We start from the raw sequence: 17826 nt of genomic DNA, 5'->3' as shown, positions 1-17826 counted from the left end.
GCTGGGCACAAGGGCGGAAGTGAACCTCGAGCACCTGGACACGGAAGCGGAAGTCGGGGAAGGGCGAACCTGGTTTCTAGGAGACGGACGCGCGAGTCTCGGGTTTCCGCTGTTAGCTCTGTTTTTCCCAGAAAGCTGGGAGGAACTCGTCATCCGGAAGTTTAATCGTTTGACTGGAGGAGAGAAATTATGCGCTTTTTTTTTTTTTTTGAGCACCTTGATGTGTATAATCGAATGACCGACATTATACTAGCAAATTCAATTTACATCCTGAAAGCTTTTCTTTTTCTCTAAACTTTATCCTACAGAAAGCGGGTCACCTCGATCGATTGATTGTTCCGGCTCCGTGCATTTTCCCTACTCATGAGGCTTCCCGCTTGTTTGATTTTTGTCCCCCACACCACATACTCAGAAATCAGGTTATTGAATCTCTGCCGGATTATTTGTCCAGCTATGCAGTACTGAGCATCTGATGGCTTCACTTGTGATCTAAGTGATCTAACCTTTCCAGCTGTGTCTACTCCCCGCTATGGTTTCATCTCTGAACTGTACGGTGAAACGGCCTCTCCCTCACAAGTGTATCTATATGTAACTGCTCAGAACAGTTCCAGACGCATATGATTCTTAATTCTCGGTGTTTAGTTTCTCAGGCATTATGAGTGATGCTTCTCATGTGTTTTTTTCAATTTTTCTCTAATATGGGACCTTGAGGATCACCTTTACTGAGCCATTTCAGTGACCCTTGGATAATTTTCTCTCTCTCTCTTAAAGATTTATTTATTATATATAAGTACACCGTAGCTGTCTTCAGACACACCAGAAGAGGGCATCAGATCTCATTACAGATGGTTGTGAGCCACCATGTGGTTGCTGGGAATTGAACTCAGGGCCTCTGGAAGAGCAGTCAGTGCTCTTAACCACTGAGCCATCTCTCCAGCCCCCTTGGATAATTTTCTTATTGGCTGAGCATCCTCTCCAGCCCTGGGTTACTTCTTTATACTTAGAGCTTTAACTTTACATTAACATATTTGTTTCCTTTGAGACTTTACAATTTTATCTTCTACTCACAGCTATTGTAAACTTGTTGTAAGCTTGTTGTAAACTTTTCTGATCAGTGTTACATTTACTCCACCTAAAAGTTATCTTCATATGGCACAATATGGATCTAAACTCTTTTTCAGCCAGTAGATTAAAAATTCAAGATCATTTATTAGGTAGTTCATGACTTTCTCTGGTCATTTCTTTTGGATCTGAGTAATCTGATCAGTCTTATTTTATCTTGGATAAGCATCGAGTTATAAATTTCGCCTTTTTGTTGTTTTTCTGGCAGATCCAGTAGTTTCTCGTTAGGATATATTTTATTACTATTTTCTGTGACTCTTGGAAAAGCACTGAGCTGTTTCCACATCACCTGGGGATATTTATAAGAATTCTGAATTAGTGCTGGGTCCAAGTTGGGCACTGAGAACAGGTATTTTGTACATTCTTTTCTCCACAATCACGCTAGCCACAGGCAGTGTTGTCATATGGATATATATTCCCTGTCTCGAAGATTTATATTTTGAGTAGGAAAGCTTTGAAGGTCAATGCAGTGTTACTAAATCGACTGAGAGTAGGGCAGGTCCTTGCCCTGAATAAACTCTGTGTCCAAAGTTTAGGGCACAGCGTTTTTAAAGACAAATGACACAGTGACATCATTGTCAGGTGTAGGTCAGGGGATCCGGGTAGCATATGCTTTGACTATACGACCAGAAGATATTTCGGTTATGTGTCTGAGCCATGGAACGTCCCAAATGTGCTACCACTGTGGATGTGACTATCCAAGGGGTTTAAGGGACTAAATGTGTGCCTGAGCTGACACAAAATGGAGTCAGGGTAAGCTCAGGACAAGAAGGTGTTACCTTACTCACTTCATTACTCATTTCTTCTAGTAATTTTTAAATATTTGATTTCTAAGAACGGGCATGTGCGGGCTGGAGAGATGGCTCAGTGGTTAAGAGCAATGACTTTTCTTCCAGAGGTCCAGAGTCCAATTCCCAGCAACCACATGGTGGCTCACAACCATCTGTAATGAAATTTGGTGTTTCTGGTGTTTCTAAGACAGCTACAGTGTATTCATATAAATTCAATAAATAAATAAATAAATAAATATATAAATAACAAATCTCTAAAGAGAGAAGGGGCAGGTGCTGGTTCTTCAGGATTCTTAGACCTACAAGGAGAATAAAAGGAGACCTGTGGGCCTGTGAGTAAGGTGTCAGTCCTGGCTGCCAATCCAGCCAGTTATGGAGCCAGAGACGATTGGCCTTTTTAAATGTATCATTTGTAAGAGCCAATTGGTATTTAAATGCTTAGCTAGGAATGACTGCATGAATAAAATCAGATACGTTTTTAGAAAGCTATTCCTTAAATACAGCCATTGGGGCTAGCCCCATAGGAACCATGGTGAGTAATATGAGTCTAAATGAGTCTAAATAGGGGAAGGGACATCATGATCCCCAATTCCACAGCTCTGCTTAGTTTTAGCTGAGTGAGCCCACTGGCTCCCAGCTTTGTAGCCAGGGCAGAGTTGGAGAGCCAGGCCCTGTCAGTCTCTGTAAGGTAAATCACTCTGGTTGGACCTTCACAGTCTGGGCCACTTCCTTCTCAAGTGGCAGTGTTTTCTTTACCTGGACTTGGTGGATCCATTGGGGGGGGGGGGGGACGACACCTGTCCCTTAGTATTTAGATGTCGTCCATGTTTAGCCACAGCTGACTAGCCCTGTGGCAGTCTCTGTCTTACATAATCTGAAACTCTCTTGGGAACTTTTAACAGAATCAGGCCTTGAATTAGTTTTTCTCTCCTAAGAGGAGAACTGGAAGCCAGGGTAAAGAGTATGGCCAACTGAATTAGTGTGCAGGTCCCACAACAGTGTGTAGCATACTTAGGAACAGCGTTCTCCTGTTCACTGCATTATGTCAACTTGGCAGATACTGAGGGCAGAGTAATCCGTCTCTGTTGTTTGCCACACTTAGGATATGGGCAAGAGAAGCCTGTCACATGAGACATGAAGAGTATCTCATCTTTTCTTATAGATAAGGAGGAGGTTCTCCTGGCACGGCCTACATAGTGGAGACAGGAACAGCAGACATCTGGCTTGTCTTATTCCCGTGCACTTTTATCCTGTAACGAGGCCAACATGCAAACCTCTGCTGAGTTTTGTGTCCCATCTAAGGGAACTACTTGAACCTGGGGATGGCTTGCCATTCAAGAGTATCATAAACAACATATTTGATTAAATCATAAAATATAATTTTATTATACAAATCCCATGCTTATCCAAAATCCTTTTTAAAACCCTTTTTATCAAAAATATATAACCGGTGGTAGTTTGAATAGGTATGGCCCCATAGCCTTGTGTGTTTGAATGCTTGGCCCATAGGAAATGGCACCATTAGAAGGTGTGGCCTTTTTGGAATACATATGGCCTTGTTGGAGGAAGTGTGTCACCATGGGGTTGGGCTTTGAGGTGTCTATACTTAAGCTCTGCCCAGTGTGACAGTCTCCTGCTGCCTGTGGATCCAGATGTAGAACCCACCTGGGAGTTGCCCCAACTAAACCTGCATTTATTCACTTTTACTCATGTCTGATCTGGCCTACACTGAGTTGTCAGAAAGCCTATTAATCAGCTTGTAGAACTCTCAACTACTTGCCCAGCAACAAGTCTGCCTGTGTACCACCATGCTCCCTGCCAAGATGATCAGACACTAAGCCTCTGAAATTGTAAGCAGGACTCCAACTGATTGCTTTCTTTGATAGAAGGAGCCTTTGCTATGGTGTCTCTTCACAGAAACAGAACAGTGACAAGGACATTAAGATTAGTGGCATTAGAAACCAAGCGCTCCACCCCCACCCCCGACTGCCTTCAGTGACTCAGCCCCAGCAGCCATGCCATCACCAGCCACCATGATGACAGCCAGCTCTGTCTCTCTTGCTCTCTGTCTACCTCTCTCTCAGAAGAGGCTTTGCACTCCTCCCACTGCCACACCAACAAATCTCTTGAATAAGACCTGTTGGGTGTAGTGATCTTTGAGGCATTCCTTGGCCGTGATCCATCAAGGTACTCCTTCCACAGCAAAACCCTAAAGTGTTGTGTGACTCAGGATATCCTGGTACCTGCATGCTCCCCCCCACCCACTTGGGGAGTCTAAGCCACACTGGGACCCCATCACTTAGCTCCAGTCTATCTCAACTGTTTCATTTTCCGGCTCACCAAGTGCTGGGCACCCCACTGAACAGCAACAATTGGTTGGGTGCAAATGCTTCCCTGGATCCGAGAGAGTGACTGTTGAGCATCCAACATACTCTGGTTGTGAGGTCTGAGTCGGACCTCTACCAGGACTCCTTGAATGAGACCCATGGAGGCAGCAATGGACGCAAAAGCAAGAGGAGCTTTATTATTTCAACAAGAAGGGGATAACCCTGAGTGAACTCTTTTTTTTTTTTTTTTTCCTTTTTCCCGGAGCTGAGGACCGAGCCCCGGGCCTTGTGCTTGCTAGGCAATTACTCTACCACTGAACTAAATCCCCAACCCCTGAGCTAAATCCCCAAACCCCTGAGTGAATTCTTAACAGGGAGTTATATACCTGGATTTATATATAAGGGCAAACGTCAAACAATTGGGGCAGAATTTGAAAAATGGTAATTAGGCAAGGTACCTTGCTCATTTGGTGGAGTGGAACAACTTTCAAATTGACTCAGTGTACCGTTCAGGACTTTCCAACGAGGAATCGGTTGGGAGTCACAGGTAGCTTTGTTTGACAGTTTGGCTTGTAGCTGTTCCAGGAATTAAACCAGCTCTACCCTCCTTGGAAAGGAGGGGTCTTTGTGCTCAGAGGTTTGTGGTGGAATTTTCCACTGGCCTTAACCCCAACTCTGGCTTTTTCATGGTATTTTTGGAAGTGGGGATACCACTGGCCATAGTCTTTAAGGCTCAGCTGACCCTTTCCCTTGGGTGAGATTTCATTTTTGATTTCAGTTTTCACCTTTTGGCTTCATTTAAAAGTCCTGGTACTAGGGGCCATGTGTCTCTTCTGGCTTTTTAGTCCTGACCCCCATCCAGTGCACTGGCAATCCACTGAACAGCTTGCGTTTTGCTTGTTTGGTTCCCTTGAGTCCTGGGGATGCCTTGGACTTTCCCTTCTTCCTCATCTAAGGGACCAGTGTAGCCTCTTCATCTAGTGCCCAACCTAAGAGCTTCTAAACATATTCACTTTTGCAGTCAAATCTGACCTCAACACCCTTAGATAACGAACCAAAACGGCCACCCAGTGGTCTCTACAACTTGCAGAAATGAAAACAAATTCCCCATTCCTTATTTCTTTTTTTCTCTGCTCCAATTCCTGTTTGTCACACCCCCTCACCCCAAATAATGTCCTGTCTTTAAGTTATGGCTGCTGTTAGGGTAGGAGTAGGTGACTTTAACCTTTCCCTTGATTGGTTGGCTCTATTGCCAGACTTTGTGACTGGTTAAGGTTCTGGGGGATTTCGGGGACTTTGGCTGATAGACTATTCTTGGCTCAAGCTAGGGGTGGGTGGGTGGGTGGTGGGGCAACTTTCTGGGGGGTGATTTTTCCTAGAATTGACTTGTTTTGGACTTTTCCAGTTCTGGGAAACAGAAGCCGAGGCCTAGTCTCCCAAACTGCCAGTTTGCAGGCTGTCATGGAGTCAGCCTAGCTCTGGCTGACTCAGTCCTCTCATACGCTCCTTTAACTGAGATCAGAGCCTGAGTGGTTTGTGTAGTGATTCCTGACAATCAACACTAAAGACACTTCAGGTTCTTTTCTCCTTCGTGCTCTTGGCTACCTCTGGCTCCTGCCTGCAGTTCCTCAGCTTCAGCTATCAGCTCCCTCATGGTCTTATAGCAATACCCTATAACGTGGTGCTCTGTTTTGGGACTCCCTCGCTCCACTGACTCAGATTTATTTGAATAGCCCGTGCTCAGCACAGATGTCCAAAAATTTGGCAAACTTGATTTCCAAACTCCCCTGAACCTTAACTTCTGCCACAAATGACCCCCCAAATATCTTTTATCTAAACTCATTCCACTCTTAAGATTTCTCTACTTTCCACTCCTAGAAATCTTTTATTTTTATGATTTCTTTGTGCTCTGCTCTCAAAAAACAAAAACAAACAAAAAAAAACAAAAACAAAAAAGCCCCCCAAAACAAACGAACATAAACAAACAAACAAACAAACCAACTCCACAAAAACTCTTAAGATGATGTGGTAAACTCTTTTTTTTTTCTTTTTTCCGGAGCTGGGGACCGAACCCAGGGCCTTGTGCTTGATAGGCAAGCGCTCTACCACTGAGCTAAATCCCCAACCCCGATGTGGTAAACTCTTTTCTCAAAAATCTGCTCATTGGGTAGCTACGGTTAAAAAAAAGATCTAGGGCTGGAGAGACGGCTCAGCGGTTAAGAGCACTGACTGCTCTTCCAGAGGTCCTGAGTTCAATTCCCAGCAACCACATGGTGGTTCACAACCATCCGTAATGAGATCTGATGCCCTCTTCTGGTGTTTGAAGACAGCTTCAGTGTACTTACATGTAATAAATAAATTTTTAAATAAAAAAACCCTAGAAAAATCTGTAATGAAGTTGGCGTTAAACTGTTAGGGTCCAAAAGTCCAAACCAAGCTGAGCAGACAGGAATCCACGCAGAGCAAGAGCTTTACTGGAAGTAGGCAGAAAGGGCTGAGCAGTCAGGGACAGCAGCACAGACTCGAGGCTCATTGCATCCTTGCACGTTCACCTTGGTAAATATTTAAGCAGATGACAAAATTTCATTGTAACCAGGCTGCTACTGATCCACCAGGGCCACAGAACACACTGCTAGGCAAAGCAACAACACCCTCCCACTCCCAGCCAGAATGTTACAAAGCTTTCAAGCTTGAAAATCACAAATATCTGCCAAGTTACAACTTTTCATCAGTCAGAGTCATCTGCTCTTTCATGGTTAGGAGCAATCATTTTGTCTTGGGTAACAAAGATTGAGGAAGAAGTCAGCTACCCCTCTAGAAAGCTCCCCTAGAGCCTGGGAACATGATCTTAACTTCACCTTAGGATCAAAATGGAGTCTGACAGCAAGGTGTTATTTGTGTGGTCCCAAATTGCTTATAACAAAAGGATTATCATTAAAGAAATGTATACATGGTTATATATGTATACATGTGATTTAACACTTGTCTAGGATACATACATGTGTATGTGTGTGTATATGTAATTTGGTTCAACTGTGAGAATTCATAACTTCGATTTAATTCTCAGTCACTAAAAAAAAAAATCTACTAAGAAAACATGTTTTTAAATAGCAACCATGTGACTCTCCATCTTGGCTGATGTAAGCAGCCACATGGCTGGTAGTCATCTTTACTGCAATAAAGAGTACATGCCAAGTGACGCAAACCACCATCTTCATGTGACCATGTGGTATAAACAAGTGTACTTCTTTGTCCTAAAGAGTTGTTTATCATTGTATCTCCCTCTTAAGTGTAGCTGTCTTCAGACACACCAGAAGAGGGCATCAGATCTCATTACAGATGGCTGTGAGCCACCATGTGGTTGCTGGGAATTGAACTCAGAACCTCTGGAAGAGCAGTCAGTGCTCTTAACCACTGAGCCATCTCTCCAGCCCAGAATTTTACAGATTTTTAACCCCCACCCCACTTTAATTATAGACACTTAATAGGTCCTGAAAGTTTATATTTCAGCAAAAACTTCAGAGATAACAATGACTTTGAATAGGAGATGATTTTTGTAAACAAGACCCAAGAGGAAGGGAAGTAACCAGGGAAACCACCTGCAATTACAAGAATACCTTTTAAACTTTAGTTGTTTTTATGTGCACAAAGCTCCCCTCACCCCTCCTCCACTGTAGGCTTACATTTTTCAAAATCTGCTTTAGTAAACATAACAACCTCCCTTAGAGCCCACTGACTATAAGGGAGAGGAAGATGGTCAATAGGATAAGGGTTAAGTGGACTTGTTTAGACATTTTTTGGGGTAATTCCAATCTTTGTTGTCAGTTCAGTCCACTCATGAATTATCAGCAGCGACTTGATCCAGAAGGTACAAACAAGTCCACTGAAGCAGCAAGAAGCAGCCAGAATACTCCCAGAAGTTCTTTGATGTGTGTCTATGAAGTCATGACAAGAGATCAGTGGCAAGGACCAATGCTACAGCGTCCTCAGTGAAGACCAGCGTTAGTGAAGCCCAATGAAGTCCAGCAAGGCAAACCAATGCCAGAGCCCCGCCCGCTGTTGGGTTATACCTACACTCCTTCCAGACATCAAGTGTCCTCTCCAGCCAACCACCTCACGCCCTTTCACCAGAGAGCTTCCACCTGCCTGTTCTCACCAAAACATCCTCTCACAAGACAGCTTCCAGAAAAATAAATACACATGACACAACCGAGTCTCCAACAAAACCAGAGATTCCCACTTCCAGCCCTCAAGTCAGGGAGCCAACTTGGATCTGAAAGAGACAGGACAAATCCCATCTCCAGAAGTAGTTTTCCAGTGAATTAAAAACAAGGTGTCACACACACACACACACACACACACACACACACACACACACACACACGTGTGTATGTATGTGTATATATATAAAATTACATATGTATATATCATATCCAAAAGGCATTTGTTTTCTGTTAACTGACGAGCTGAAACAAGAGCAAGCACCTCTAGGCTTAGTGGTGCAGAGACGAAGGCAAACACATAAACACAGGGCAAGAACACAGCTGGTGCAATTTCATGGATGGACTGAGCTGGGCTGCGTCGACCAGGTTTGAGCTCTCAGGACTGTGTGGGAGCTGGGTGATGGGGATCAGAGGGCTTGAGATCAGACCCTGAGGGGAGGAGAGCTCAGAGAAGAGGAAGAAAAGGCTGGGAAGGGGGTACCAAGTGAGGAGAAACATAGAGACTAGGAAAGGAGAGGAGGTAGCTGGGGGTACACAGACAAAAGACAGATGGAATCAGAGGACGGAGGTTCCTGGAACCATGAGTATAATCCCAGAAAGGAAATCAGCACAACTCATGTAGCAGGTGACAAGGGCAGAGGCCTTCTCCCTTAAAGGTGAAGTACAGGCTGGAGAGATGGCTCAGAGGTTGGGAGCACTGACTGCTCTTTCAGAGGTCCTGGGTTCCATTCCCAGCAACCACATGGTGGCTCACAACCATCTGCAATGGGATCTGATGCCCTCTTCTGGTGTGTCTGAAGACAGCTACAGTGTGCTCATAGAAATAAATAAATAAATCTTAAAAAAAAAAAATTAGGCACACATACCAAGTTGGCTTCTGATCATTAAGTAAAAGATCTTGGAGAACAGAACCAAAGGGGACAAGGCAGGGACACATTAATAAGAAAAATGCTATTCTCTGGGCAGAATCTGTCCAGAATGCATCCAACCACTCATACGGTTCAGCCAGTCAGCTATTAGAAACCCAGGTCTCCCAAATACTCACGGAGGTGGAATCAGAATCCCAGGACCTTTATTGGTGTAAGAGTTGTCCTCTTAGGAATGCCCAAACCTAAGAGGGATCCTCACATGGCCTGGCCCTCTTAGGCCCTAAGGCTCCTCAGGAAGCCTGACCTTCTCAACTAGAACTGAATTTGGTGAGCAAATGTAACTCCTAGAACCAGGCCCCGCTCTTTGTTGTCAGGGGGCACAGCAGTCATTCCAGATCCTCTGGGCTCAGTGGGAGGCCTGGCATGTCTTCAGCACCTCATCTTCCCCAGTGGCTGGGAGGGTCTGGAGTGAGGCAGACTCAGTCCTGTGGGGAGGGGGCAATTTCCCTGGAGCTCCTCATATGCTACAGTCCAGACAACTACGCATCCAATTTAGAGTTCTTTATTAGCCAACAACCAAGGGCAGCCTCTTGCCCCAGATACTGAGCACCAAAGATCAGGGGCACAGCTCTTCTAAGGACAAAACCCATGAAGTCACTCCTATCAGTTCTAGGTCAGAGGGGTCAGGTAACATGTTCTGCCTATACACTGGTAGGTGTTTTGTTTATTCATCTGGGCCATGGTCAGAGGCACGGTACTTCCTCAAGTGTTGCTAAGGCGGATGTGACTGTTAAGAGTTCAAGATGGCATCACCTCAGTCACTTTAGTAAGGATTCCAGGCAACATATAAACACTGGTACCTTGCAGCACTCTGGTTTTCTGTCAGTGGTGGAGAGGGGAAGGCAGGCACAGGAGAGCTAAGCAGGGTGAGAAGCTTGCCTTAGCCTGTTTACAGAGCTTTGAGTGGTTTGATTCTTTGTTTTTTGAGACAGTGTCTCACTATATAGATCTGGCTGTCCTGAAACTCAACTGCCTCTGGCTTCCCAGTGTTGGGATTAAAGGATTGCCCTACCCAGCCTTGCTTCTGAAGGGCTTTCAGCTGGAGAAAGCTACTTAGATACCACAAGTAACATGAAATAGAATAAGCAAAACAGTTGAGATGTCAGGCGGGAAACTGACAGCTGCAGCTGCAGTACAATCAGAGGCAAAGAAGGGATGACGAGTGTCAGATAGCTATGCTAGATAGACGTGTGGTGTGAGTGTGTGTATGTGGTGTGTGGTATGTGTTTGTGTGTGTATGTGTGGTATGAGTGTGTATGTATGTGTGTGTGATGTGTTTGTATATGTGTGGTGTATGTAAATGTGTTTGTGTGTGTGGTGTGTGTGTGTGTGTGTGTGTGTGTATGAGTGTGGTTAGGGTTTTGATGGAGTTATAAAGAAGACCCATGGGTGAAACTTCACCAAGTCAGGTTATGCAACAGTAAACAGGCAGGCAGACAGTGCTGAGAAGAAATTGTGTACCTGAGCATACCATTCAAATCTGGTGTATCCAAATACAGTATATTATTTCACATAAATGGTGTCAAAAATTACTAGTATATATGAAGTCTGTTACCCAAGACAGACACTGTCAGTTACCAATGCAGGACAATACTTGGTGGTGGTCTCATAAGATTATACTAACCTCGTAGTTGTTTTAAGTATCACACATTGTACTTATACAGTGACAATGTCTTGCTGCTATGTGACCTACAACTACTTGAGAACACCAAAGATCACCCTTGCTGTGCCTTCATACACTTTCACCGTCTTTTGATATTATGTGATCCTGGAACACGAGATTCACCCGTCTCTGCCTCTCAAGTGCTGAGATAAAGTGTGCACTACACCACTACACCCACCTTCATAGGCTTTTCTGATTAGATGATTTTGCAGCTGTAGTGATGGGAACGTTATCTGAATAAGATCATGACGACAGCATGCAGACAGTGCTTAAATATGAGGCCTTAGCTATCTGGCCAGACTGGGTAGCTGCAGATAGGCGGTTGGGGCAAAAAGCCCAACCATCCCCTTTCCTGTGACATCCCAAGTTGAAATGGCACCTGTTTATACGATTTCTGCCCCAAACCCCAAGCACTATTCTATGGGCCAAGAAATCACAGTAAGTACATGATTTGGGAGGCCCTTTCTCGGCTAGACACGCTGATTGCAACTGTAGTCAATGCGACGTGAGTGAAGAGTTATGTCACAGAACAGAATCTTTATACCATGCCATGCGGTGCTGTCAACTTACCCCTTTCCCTTGCTACAAAGCCTGCATGCAACTCCCGAGTCACAGAACTGAGCAGTTGATATTGAACTCCAAGTTTGTGTGCTAGCACGGTCTGATCAGCAATAGGGTCAATGCCCAGGCACACTCTTTCAATCCTGTCATATTTTTCATACTCCACTAAGAATGATCAAAGACTAACTCAACAATTATTTAATAGTTTTCAGAATATAAACTGCATAGCATTTTTGAATAAAAAATAATATAACTTTAAGTCCATGCTTTAGGACACTTTGTTAAACAAGAAGCAATCTGTCTTTGATGACCACCACATAAGGGTGGCACACTTCACAGTGTCATCTGCAAATAGATATGGAGACAGATGTACAGCACAATGTATACAGACAACATTTAAATAGAATACAACACATGATTTCAAGTATTCAAACACTGCTTTCTGGCCAAGTAAAACTGCCCCGGCCTCAAGGGAAGCAAACCTAAGACTACTGTGCTGTGTGAGAGGAGGACGAGCTGCTGAGTCCTTTTAAGCCTTCCACAATGGCACTGGCTTGGGTAGCTCGAAAGCAGTATGAGGAACAATTTTCCTCTTAGTACCGGGGGAAGGCTGGCTAAAGAAATAAATTACAACAAGGGGCTATGGCAGCCCGAGAATGAACAAGCAAGAATCACCTGTCCATTATTGCATAGTCTCCTGAGGCAGCCACTGGCAAGGGCACAAACAGCTGCTTCATTCTTGTGCAGCTCTATGATCACCTTTGCTGGCTGCTTTTATGAGAACACATCATCTAAGTGTTCTACCTTCTAAGCAGGGTAAGACATGTCAACCAAGTGACTCTATGTAGAGCTCAAGGCAGGGACCAGAGTCCAGCTCCCTTTAGTCTCTGTCCAAAGGGCTGGCATATGCAGCCCATGATCCTGGGTTCATTTCTCAAGGTGTTGAGCAGAGGAAAGCAAGTGGCTGAGCTCTAGAGAAGGCGCAATGTGATCTTTCTGTGCCCAGTACAGCAGGGAGTCTGAGAGCTTGCACTAAGCTCTTCTGTGTTGTAAATACAAATGTATAGTGCAATTTTAAAAAAATGTTTTTTGTAACTGTTGGATAATTAAAAAATCCGATCTAAGATGAAGTAGTATGAGAGCACTGAGTTCACAACATTGTGTGGAAGGGAGCTCCAGAGGAGGTGCCGTGCTCCCGCAGCCTCCCTACAGACTGTGCTCTGCTCTAGGAATGGTCAGATGCAGTGACCAGCTCAAACCACTGCCTGAGGGCATCACTGAGGGTCTCAGGAAGTGCATTCACATCCCGAAGAATGATGTAAAATGGAAACGGAAACTCTTCCATGTAGGATCGGATTTCGGGCATCTCTCCTGGTCCTTTAAATATCGGTACTTTAATGTCCAAGATAGAATCCTGTTAACAAAAGACATTTTAGAGGAAAAATTAAATAGATCCTCGACTAGTTCATTAGTTGACAAGAAAAGCTGACATAAGAGAAACTTCCAAAATGTTTATGAAGAAGGCAGCTCTTTCTTTCAAGGAAGAAGCTCAGTTCTTTCAAGGAAGAAGAGGAACAAACAAGAAACTGATGATCAGTGCAACCTGTAGCTAGTCAGCTGCTAGGATGGTATGAGAAAGACTGGTCTCCATTTAAAGGAGCTCAGGGCCACTGTGACAACCACTACTCTGTTCACATAGAGGCAAACTATACTCCAGTGGAGGGCTTTTTGCAACCGTGAATCTCTGCTCTCCTACTCACGATTCTTTCTGTGTTGGGAAGACTACTCTTCACCTTGCAGGGTTGTGTGGAGCAACCCTGGACAGAATTGCAGCTACACTTGGGAACAAGTTCTGCAGAATTGCGGCCTTTGGCACTCGCTCACTCACCCGTGAATTGGGATTATCCAACACAACAAAAATGACGAAGATGTTGGCATTCTGGGCGGCCTGGACCGCTGCTAGGACTCTGTCTTTGCCTTCGAGGAAAAGGCCTCGGCCATCAGAAACTATGAGGAGCAGCTGGGCAGTCTCTGCAGAAGCCATGCATTGAAGGAGGGAGGGAAAAGGCAAAACCTATGTTAGCAATTGGAAGCCATCTGTGGCTTTCTAAAGACAGACAGATCCCCGGAACTGCCACATTCTCACACAAACAGGAGAGACAAGACACCCAGTCAGTCAGCACAGCCACATGTGGGCCACAGGAGAGAATGGCACTTGCTGTTTACTGACAAGCTCGGTCCATCCCTTGACACTCACACAATAGAAGCACAAGTTGTTCTGTGACCTACATGCCTAAGTCTGTAGACTTCAGCAGTCATAGAGATGAACAGGCCACAAGAAGTGGCCAAATCAGTAACCTAGAACTATCTCTTCCAGATTTCATATATTGTCTTCTGGACTTTTCTATCCAGGGACAATTCCATGTCCCTAATTTCTTTCCCTTTCCCTCTTCACCAGACAGAATCAGGGCTAAATTACTGCTATATTTCAAGCCTGAAAGCAATCATTTTTGGATTATGTTCTATAGTGAGTGTGAACTTTATACTATATTACACACACCTTATTCCTATCCAGCTCTGAACTTAATCTGTCATATAAATATGTTCCAATTTGTAACTAGTGACTATCAATTATAAGACTTAAAATGAGTTCAGCATAAATTTCAGAATAAATAATGAATAAAGAATTCCATCAATGACAGAATTCCATCTTTTTGTTTTTTCCTATAGAGAATATTTTAAAAGGTGATGGGGGCTTAGAGGGACTCAGAAGATGACTCATTTCGTAAAATGCTTCCTATGCAAGGAGGAGGACCTGACTTTGGATTGCCAGCACCCACATAAAAGTCAAGTGTGACAATGCATGCCTGTAAGCCCAGTGTTGGAGAGTGGGGGACAGAAGGAAACCTGCGGTGTGATGGCTAGCCTGGCTCTGAGCTCCTGGTTCAGTGAAAGACCCTGTCTCAAAAGATACACGAGCAAATAAACAAAGAAAAGTCTTCAAGGAAGGCTTCCAAAGTCCACTTCAGGCAGGCCCCCCCCAACACATGCTCTGTACATACGTGAACATGTACACATTAACTCACAAGTTAAAAACAAAAGATAGCACAGAGAGATAAAAGAAACGAGAGGGAGGGAGGGAGGGAGGGAGGGAGGGAGAGAGAGAGAGAGAGAGAGAGAGAGAGAGAGAGAGAAGCAGTTCTTAGCAAAGAGGAAGAATGTGGCTCACCTGGACTGGTGTTCTGTGATAGCTTCTGGGCAGCTGCAAACATTATGGCTACAGATTCTAGAAACTAAACAGAACCAGCATAAATTAATACAACTATTTAAGCTCCGCTTTCATAACTACAGAGATTCCCATGGCTTCTGACCTAGGACTGTCTTCCTACTGTGCACCACTGAGCACTGACACGCTTAAGGACAGACAGGACTGTCACTGGCTAGTGACTCTACCTAGTGTTCAACAGGACACTCCAAAGGAAGAAAGACAATTACATGAGCAGCCATGAACAAAGCGGCCTCCTCTTTCAAGTTAGTAAACCTGTTGAGCAAAATAGCAAGAACTAAGAATGGAAGGTTGCTGTTTCATTTTCTTCAGAAATCTCTAGGTTTTAGGTTTTGTCTCTAGGCTTAATGAGAGACCAGGCCCAAACCCACCTGACCAATAGAAAAACTTTGTTTTTCAAATGTTTCAAACTGTTCTATTGGGCTAAAGTCAATGATCTTTGAGGAGTGAGAAAGAGGAGTCACACTTGGTTAAGGGAAGCTGAGGGAACTGTTTTAGTGACATACAGGCTGAAGTTACTACTGTGTATTGTCATGTTGCCTGACCTAGTTCCAGAAAGTGTACAGGAAGTTCTAAAAATTGTCTCTTACTATCAGCTTTAGAATTTGTGCAAAACAAATCTCAACTTCATCAGCATACCTGAGCAATCTTAGTCTTCCTTTGCTGGAATTTGCAGAGCCGTAGAATTTGAGACCCTGAAGAATCATTAAACTGCTCATGGAATGGGTGCAACAGCTTTACTGACTCTCCAAAGCTTGAAAGAAAAATCAGACACAATATGATCTCTTCAGCCACATGACCCAAGCAATACAGGTTGGGGCGACCACATCTTTAACCCCAGGACTTGGGAGTCAGAGGCAGGCAGAACTCTGAGTTGGAGGCTAGCCTGGTCTACAAAGCAATTTCCACGACAGCCAAGGTTACAGAGGAACCCTGTTCTGAAGAGATAAATCAATCAAACAAAAACCAAAGGCAGTATTAGGGGATGGAGAGATGGCGTCAGCAGCTAAGAGCATCTCATCCAGGTTTGGGTCCTACCACCCACGGGTGCTTCACACTATCTGTAATTCCAGTTCCAGGGATCTAATGCCTTGTTTGGCTTCCAAGGGTATTGCATGCATGTGGTACACAGACATACACAAAGGCAAACCCCCGTACACTGGAACAGAAACAAACAAAACAAAAACTTGTGAAAGGTAACATTACCTGCACACTGCAATCTGACCCACTTCTAGGAGGGTTAGAGCATTACCAATCACAGCCAACGACTCAAATGCAAGCTACGAAGATGAAAGAAGAGTTTAAGGCATCAAAATTCCCCTAAATCAGTTTGCTTCAAGACTTCACAGAAAACATCTTTTGTATAGCAAACAGGTGAACAATAGTACCAAACCGTCATACAACCAACTCAGGCAGGAGTCCTCCTGTGTTTAGCTGCAATACACTGATGGGATGGTTGCTCTATACTATGTAACCACAGTGGTATTGATAAACATGTTCCTTAAATGCAAATTTTCCTTTCTTTCCATGGCAGAGCCTAACTTTAGTTAACATATAAAAGACTGTAAGAGTTTGAACTAATTCTCATGTGGCAGACTCAGACATAAGAACTGAGTTACAAATTTTATTGCCAGAGTTTTTCCAATTTCTAAGTCTCCAGTCAACTTTGCAGAGAACCTTTCTCTCTGTCTACTGTGTGCATGCTTCCTGCCTACAGCAAATGCCCTCCTTCAGTGTTGATTCTGCCTTCAATGCTTGAGAATTCTCCTGCCTTTTAATTCTTTAGCTGGCAGAGAAAACAAATCCAATTAAGACCCTTGATTATAACACTACGGCTTAAGAGTGTTGGTGGAAGGGGAGAGTATATGTTTGTGGTTAATCTTTATTTTCATTTTTTGTGCTTCACCACTCAAAAGACCCCATGCAGCTTAAAGATAGGCTCAAAGCAACTTAAGTTATCAAGTCAGCTAGACAACCGGAAATCCCTTGAAACAAAATTACTCATTTTGAAAATAACACTCCTGTCACAGAAAGAAAGAAAAATCTAGCCCATTGTGAATAAAGCATAAGAAGAAAATTGTTACTCATTTACAAATGGCTACTAGCACGCCTAACTTATTGGAAGAAACAAGGTTGCCAACTTGTGGGCCCTAAACTTCAGGGTAATGAGTAAACGATAAGGCAGGGAGCTGAGGCATCTCCGTGGCCTCCACCTGGCTCCCTAAGCTGTGAGGTAGCCAGGCTGAATGCAGCCCTTTGCACACCTGGTGTGGAGCACACAACCGTCACACTTCAGCATTAGTGCAACACAAGCGCATCTCATCTTAGACATGGGATGTGCACTGGCTAAAGAAACAGTTGCAGCAAATCCAAGGAGATTTAAAAGTCAAAGCACTCCATTCTAAAGTTTTACACAGAGACAGAACTTTAAAGACACGAAAAACCGGACAAGATTGCTAATTAGCCTTTGTAAATGAAATCATTTTCTTAGTTTTTTTCATTCCTCTTATCAAATACCTGTCTTTAAACAAGTCTATTGGTATAAAGGAGAAGGGAAATGAATGAAATGAAAAACAAACAAACAAATCCCCAAAACTGCAAACTTGGTTTAAAAAACAAATCCCTCTTCACTTTTAATTTTTTTTTTTCAGTTTCTGGCCAGAATTGACTTTAACAATTCTTTTATCATCTATATTGATAAATCAACCCAACACAGTGCCCACATATGAAGAACAAGCTGAACTGTGAGGAAATTAAAGAAAACTCTTATTACCTCCTGCTGCATAAATGACAGCAGTTTTAGAACAAATTGGTTAAAGAAGCATTAAACTAAGTATTTTACATATCCATCATTTAATTGTTTTCATCACCGACATAGGTACTGTTAGAATCCTCTTTTTTTTTTTAAAAAAGTGAAGCTGATA

The 17826-nt window shown here is 43.6% G+C and overlaps 1 protein-coding gene across 2 annotated transcripts in view; it reads right to left on the bottom strand.

The window, feature by feature from the left end:
• Positions 1–11798: 11798 nt before the first annotated feature.
• The window catches only part of Mdn1 (midasin AAA ATPase 1), a 130536-nt gene continuing 124508 nt past the window's right edge, over positions 11799–17826 (bottom strand). Inside the window, 5 exon segments of one of the 2 annotated variants that reach the window (NM_001427015.1) lie at positions 11799–13030; positions 13505–13647; positions 14846–14909; positions 15542–15656; positions 16109–16182. In NM_001427015.1, the coding sequence (NP_001413944.1) occupies positions 12842–13030; positions 13505–13647; positions 14846–14909; positions 15542–15656; positions 16109–16182 (585 nt within the window). In that variant the 3' untranslated portion in view covers positions 11799–12841. 2 annotated transcript variants of the gene reach the window in all.

The sequence above is a fragment of the Rattus norvegicus genome, chromosome 5, assembly GCF_021556685.1.
Source record: "Rattus norvegicus strain SHRSP/BbbUtx chromosome 5, alternate assembly SHRSP_T2T, whole genome shotgun sequence".
Taxonomy (NCBI): domain Eukaryota; kingdom Metazoa; phylum Chordata; class Mammalia; order Rodentia; family Muridae; genus Rattus; species Rattus norvegicus.
The sequence above is the reverse complement of the archived record's forward strand: the minus strand, read 5'-3'. Positions and strand labels throughout refer to the sequence as shown.